The 6,650-nt window shown below is 40.5% G+C and overlaps 1 protein-coding gene across 1 annotated transcript in view; it reads left to right on the top strand.

Moving 5' to 3' along the window:
* ATP13A5 (ATPase 13A5) overlaps nt 1-6,650 on the top strand; it is a 133,310-nt gene that overhangs the window by 71,205 nt on the left and 55,455 nt on the right. The window contains exons 17-18 of the mRNA XM_012554729.2: nt 2,847-2,964; nt 3,617-3,651. Coding sequence (XP_012410183.1) covers nt 2,847-2,964; nt 3,617-3,651 — 153 coding nt within the window. The remainder of the gene's footprint in view (nt 1-2,846; nt 2,965-3,616; nt 3,652-6,650) is intronic.

Here is a 6,650-nt window from a genome sequence, read left to right as displayed (position 1 = left end):
AGGCTAAGCTTTAAAGATTACCTCAGGGCAATAGTTTTGTGGGGTCGTCTAGCCTCAATGGCTCCAGAAACTCTGGATTCCATGAGAATTTGAAATTCTGTTTCACATTTTCCCCGCTGTTGATCAGGATTTTTCTCTAGAATCTTTGATCTCCTGGCAGAGGAGGCAGTTGTTCAGGAGGGTGATTAGGCATGCAGTCCAGTTAGGAGGTAAAGCATTTTAAAAGTCGAAACACATAAAGTAAACAAACCTAAATCAATGAATGTGGAGGTGGTCATTTTATGGGTGGGTGGGAACGGGCCCAGTTGCTCCAGCAAGGCAGGGGTGATCGTCTCAAGACAGGAAGGACATACCTGGCTGTGGTCCAGCCAGAAAAACATAATCAAAATGGAGCATCAGGGAAGGCGATGTGAAACAAGCATTGAGAGCAGAATAAGGAGAGCCACTTGGGGTCAGAGAAGCAGGGAGGGTGAGAATGAGTAGCACTCAGAGGGACCAAAGGAGCACAAGGTTAATTCTTCAGACAGGGGTGCTCCTTCATCCCTGGGCACTTGGCTCCGTGTATGGGGGCTCAGACAGATTGATGGGAGGAGAATACAGAAAAGATAAATCTTTTAGGAAAAAAAATGTGATTAGAGTAAATTAGATGGTGTTAGAGCAAGGTAATTGATCATTTTCAGAGCAATTTTATCTTTCTGGGCCAGATTTTGAGCTGATTTGTATTGTTTCTTAGTCTTATAAACATACGCACTCTCTAAGCAGAAGCCCAGATTTATAAGAATATTGTTGCATTCAAATGAGTTCATTTGGATAGAAGGGGTCTTTTTTCTCCTAATTTTCATCAACATTCTCCTTATGGATGCTGAGAGCCATCAACTTGTGCACAGAATTGTAGATTTGCCAAATGATTCTTTAACTTTTTTCTCCACTTGGAGTCTTTTCGTACCTTTGAAATGCCTGTCTTGTTTTCTAACTTTGACCTTCCCTCATAGTTTTTGTTAACCCTCTCCTTTTCAGATCACCAGCCTTCCCCTGCCCCGCCCCCACCATACAGACACAAGTGGCTATCCTGTTAAAATTTTAAGCGGTTTCTATTGCTCTTGCTCTATCCTTAAGGATTTGGGCTTGCCATTTGGCACCTTCTTATTCTTCTGATAGCCCTTCCAATTCTTCCAACTATCCTAACCCTCGATCCTTAGCACTAGTATCACCTTCAATGATATATCTTCTCCTGGATTTAAGAAACAGAGAGCTGAGAGCTTCCTTGAAATTAATTCCCCATCTCCAGGGTTAGTTTAGAATTATAGAAAGTCAAAGCTGAATGACTCAACTATTAGCTGGAAGGATGGTGGTTCAAACTCACCCAGAAGTGCCTTGGAAGACAGGCCTGGCCATCTGCTTCCAAAAGGTCAGAACCAAGAAAACCCTATGGAGCAGTTCTACTCTGCACACCTGAGGTCGCCATGAGTTAGAATCGACTAGATGACAACTAACAGCAACGACAACAAGCTGAATGGGGGCATAGTGATCTGTTATCCCCTCGCTTTTGTGAATAGGAAAACTTAGGTCCAGAGACAGACTTCACATGCCCAAGGTCAGAGAGCTAGTTGGTAGTGGAATGGAGATTAGAACTCAAGTGTTTTGGAACCTAAACCGTGTACCTCCTATTATACTATGCTTTCTCCTAATACCTTTATAGGCACAACATAAAACGTAAAGATTTTGCAAATTATAGACATTAGTTATGATTACAATGCCAATATTTGTGTCATCTCTCATCTAGGGCAAGTGATTGACAAACTTTTTCTTTAAAGAGCCAGATAGTAAATATTTTAGGCTTTGCAGGCCACACAGTGTCTGTCTCGACTACTCAACCCTGCCACTGTAGCATGAAAGCAGCCACAAACAATATTCAAATGAATGTGTATGTCTGTGTTGCAATAAAACTTTATTTACAAAAACAGGCAGTGGGCCTAATTTGGCCTGCAAGTTGTGGTTTTTCAACTCTGATCTAGAGGAGCAGCCATTTCCCTCATTTCATCCAGGTGTACAAAACACCAGGTAGACATAGTCCTGAGGCTGTTTCTTAGTGAACCCAGTGGGTGTACTTGACACTACGCTGATGACCAGTGCATCTTTGGCATTCACTTCCATTAGCGTAGTAAGAACACACTGATGTAGTTGTGGCTTTGAACAAAGCTGTAGTTTTTCTATTAAAGTACTGTTGTGGAGTGTCTTAGTATTCTAGTGCTGCTATAACAGAAATACCACAAATGGATGGTTTTAACAAACAAAAGTTTATTCTCTCACAGTCTAGGAGGCTAGAAGTTCAAATTCAGGGCATCAACTCCAGGAGAAGGCTTTCTCTCTGTCAGTTCTGGCAGAAGGTGCTATGCATCAATCTTCCTCTGGTCTAGGAGCTTCTCAGCGCAGGGACTCTGGGTCCAAAGGATGTGTTCTGCTCCCAGTACTTCTTTCTTTGTAGTATGAGGTCCCTCTCCTCTCTGTTCACCTCTGTCTTTTATATCTCAAAAGAGACTGACTCAGGATGTAACCTGTAGACTGAGTCTTGCCTCATTAACGTAACTGCCTCTAATCCTGCCTCGTTAACATCATAGAGGTTAGGATTTACAACACATAGGATAATCACATCATATCACAAAATGGTGGAAAACCACACAATGCCGGGAATCATGGCTTAGCCAAGTTCACACACATTTTTGGGGGACACAATTCAATCCATAACATGGAGTGAAAATTAAAACAGGGTAGAGTGTATCCCAGAGTCTTTCATAGGACTTACATTTGTGTGAACTTACATTTACTCTTTCCCTCCTTCTTTACAGTGCCCAAAAATTTCTCACAAGAGCTGAGGACTTACACAATGCAAGGCTTCCGTGTCATTGCCCTCGCCCATAAAGCCTTGAAGATGGGTGCACTTTCAGAAGTGCTGAGTTTAGCCAGGTAAGGAACTGGGCAGTTGGCACTAGGGCAGGCTCTGTGTGCATGAAGTGAATGAGACCTATAGGTGGACAGGCTCACATCACTGAAGGCTCTTGGAGATGGAGATGTCATCTCATCCAGTGCTCTGACTTGGAGATGGGCAATTTTAGGCTAGCCTACGGGGGTCTTGCCCAGGTCACAAAGTAAGTGAGTTAGGTGCCAGTGAGTTAGTTACTTTTCCCCTGCACTGCACCACACCCACCTCAATCCCAGCTCCCATCCAACCAAAAACAACCAAACCTTCCTTCAACCTTGTATAATATGACTGACTTACATGGGTATCACAGGGAAGGAGACAGCTGGCCCTTTAGACGACTCCCAGAAACCTTTGGACTCCACTTCTTTCAGGGCTCAGTGCTACACCTCCTTCATATCTGGGTAGGTAGTGGGTGCAAATTGAGTTCCTTATATGAAATAAAATTCAATATTCTTAATTATATTAGGGAGATAAATCTTCTACATTAGAGACTAGTTTTTTTTTCTTTTAATATTTCTCAGGATTTTAATGTTATTTTTTGAATTATTTATGCCAAAGGAGTAGATAAATACTGTGGTAAATTAAGTAACAAATAGTCTATGCATTATTAATGTTTGATTTTTTTGTTGGTAATAGGGAGATCCTCATTTATATACAGTTAGCCCATCTGTGTAAAATACTGATAACCTTGATTGAACATTACTATTTGCAACTCAAGTCCATCTACTCTAAGACCATGAATAAAATTGCCCCTTTTTACTCTGAGCCTTTTCCCCATCTATAAAATGTCGGATTGGATGATTTCTAAGGAACCATTCAGCCATAGCATTTTAATCTTTTATATAGAAGCATGAAGCTCATTTTGAAATATATGAATGGCATTCTCAGATTTAACATTTGAGGGTTTAGCTTTTCTTGAGCAAACATAAAGGCCTGTGACACATAGGAGTTTTGTCATTTTTCAAGACACAAATTTGAGGTCTTGTGTGAAGAAAAGATTTACATAACAGTGACGGAGTATGGCCACTACCCAGTTGCCACGTACAAATACAGTGTTTTGTTCTCCATTAAGACTCACCAATGAGATAGACAGTATTATAAACATAATAAAATAAGAAGAAATGAGGATAAAATGTGCTAGATTTCTAACCATGTCAGGTTTTCCCAGAGAACATCAGGAGCCTATTATGCTTCTTGGAATTTAGTTATTATTTTCAAGCAGGGTAAAGGAATAGGATTTTGATTTTGCTTAGAATCAGCTATTTGGAAAAGTTTTCTAATTGGGGGGGGAAAAAAAACTTCCAAAAACCTGTAATGATAAAAGGGAAGTAGAAGAGTTTATTGATATGACTTAGGAAAAACAACCCAAACTGGAAAACAAAAAAGATACTCGATCAGCAGTCAGCCCTTCAGTGGTTTAGCAAATTTTTATTGAGCTTTACTTTGTGTTAGACACTGTTTAAAGTACTGTGAATTAAGCAGTGAATAAAATAAAGTCCTTGCCCTCGTGAAGCCTACATCCCATTGGGGGAGAATGGATAATAAAATAAGCCTATAAAATATTGTCCAGTTGTGATATCTGCCTTGAAGAACAAAAATAAGTAGGTTGAGAAGATTAAAAAAATGGCGGAGGATGCTATTTTATATGGGGTGATCAGGGAAATCCTCTGAGTAGGTGGCCTTGGAACAGAGATCTGAATAAAATAAGGGATCAAGGCATGCACAAATACAGAAGAAGAGCAGTGCAGGCAAGAGGAATAGTAGACGGAAAGGGCTGGCAGAGGATTTTGCTAGGAATCCTGTAGGGTAGTGAAGAGGCTACCATGCCTAAAACAATAAGCAAGGGGGATGAGCCATGGAATAGAGGAGGCACAGTGCTGAACCAAAACAGAATAAAGGGATGAAAAGATTTTTAAACCTTCGTTTTAGTTCTAGGTAATCAGAAAATATTAATTCGATTTATAGTAGATAGTAGTAAAATTAAATGATGGGGAATCTTTAACAAATTCTGTTTTAAGGTAGATTCTCTTTTGTCATATTCTCTGAGATCCCTAAGGTCAAGATTAGTATCTGATTAGCTGAGCATTCACAAAAGTGCTTAATATAAGGTCTAAAGTAAAGTAGGTATTTACTAAATGGCTTTCGAAAGAATGCTATAGCAACTTGTATTCTACTCCAGAGAGTGAGTACAAGTTTACTCCTTATGCTTCCATTCAAGTTTGAATTATATTTCCCATCAAGAAATCCAACTCTGATCTTTCTTTTAAAGAAGGCTTACTGACCAGGTGTTTTTGGTTTTTTTCCCCTCTCCCTCCCAATCCTACTAACATGATAGTAAAGAACAATATCAAAAGAAACTATAGAAGTCACAGGTGCAGGTGAGAGATTTCATCACATGTCGGGGAGATGTGAAGCAGGCAGGGGAGTGGTAACTGAATCCACAGGAATGAAGAAGCTACAGCCTAAACCACAGGCAGAAAGTAAGAAGGTGAGAGGAGAGCTGATTCTCCTTACAAGGTCCCGGAGAGGTCAAGACTTAGACTTGCCATGGACAGGGAAGGTGGAGGCAAGACTCCAGGCTGAGAACAGAGGGCTAAACTGAAATTATACAGAGAAATTGGATCCCTAGCTCTCTCTCTCCTTCTCCGTGCAACACCACCATCACCTCTGCAGATAAAACAACCACAAGAGATCAAGCAAGAGCTCTTGATCCTCAAATTTACCTTGAAAAGAGCCATCTGAAATTTAATTCCATTGCAGAGGGGAGGTCCTACCTAACCCATGTAAACCAGTTAGACTCCAAGCCTCCAATTACAAATACTGAACACTCTTAAAAGCCCTGGCTGACCCTAGGTATTTACTGGCAGTGATAGATGGAGGCCGAAATGAATGACTCCATGTTCTACTACTACTATGCTGTCTTGTATGTTTATGTACTTAATAAATGTCTAATCTACTGAAATTATTATAAGCTCAGAAAAAAAGAGCTGTTGGAAATTAAAAATGTGTATATGATTAACAAAAAATTTTAAAAACCAGAAGAGCTAGGAGAGAAGCACGTTGTTTAAAGGAAAAATAGAGTTGAAAGCCAGAAGCAGTTGCTGCAAGATTTCAAAGTTGTTGCCTCTGGGAAGGAGAAAAGGAGTGAGGTGGTGCGGAGACAAGGATTATTGGTTTTTTATTTAAGCTTTTGGGTTCTTTCTGAGGTCTCAAACATGTGCATGGAGTATATTAATAAAAATTAGAAACAATTTTTAAAAAGAAAAAACCAATACAATTGTTGACACCACATAATGGAAAAAAAAAAAAAATACAAAAACAAACCAGTCTCTGCTGAGTTGATCTCAAGCATGGTGACCCTATGTGTGCAGAGTAGATAGCCAGGCCTTTCTTCTGAGGCACCTGTGGGTAGGGTTGAACTGCCAGCCTTTCAGTCAGTAGTCAAGTCTTGATGATCTGTGCCACCCAGGACTCCTCAACACTGCATAAACCAAACCAAACCCATCGCCGTCGAGTCAATTCCAATTCACAGCGACACTATAGGACAGAGTAGAACTGCCCCATAGGGTTTCCAAGGAATGTCTGGTGGGTTCGAACTGCCAGTCTTTTGGTTAGCAGCCAAGCTCTTAACCACTGTGCCACTAGGGCTACGTGGATCTATCTTAATATC

This window comes from Trichechus manatus, unplaced genomic scaffold (assembly GCF_000243295.1).
Source record: "Trichechus manatus latirostris isolate Lorelei unplaced genomic scaffold, TriManLat1.0 scaffold00026, whole genome shotgun sequence".
In the NCBI taxonomy this organism is placed as follows: Eukaryota; Metazoa; Chordata; class Mammalia; order Sirenia; family Trichechidae; genus Trichechus; species Trichechus manatus.
The sequence above is the reverse complement of the archived record's forward strand: the minus strand, read 5'-3'. Positions and strand labels throughout refer to the sequence as shown.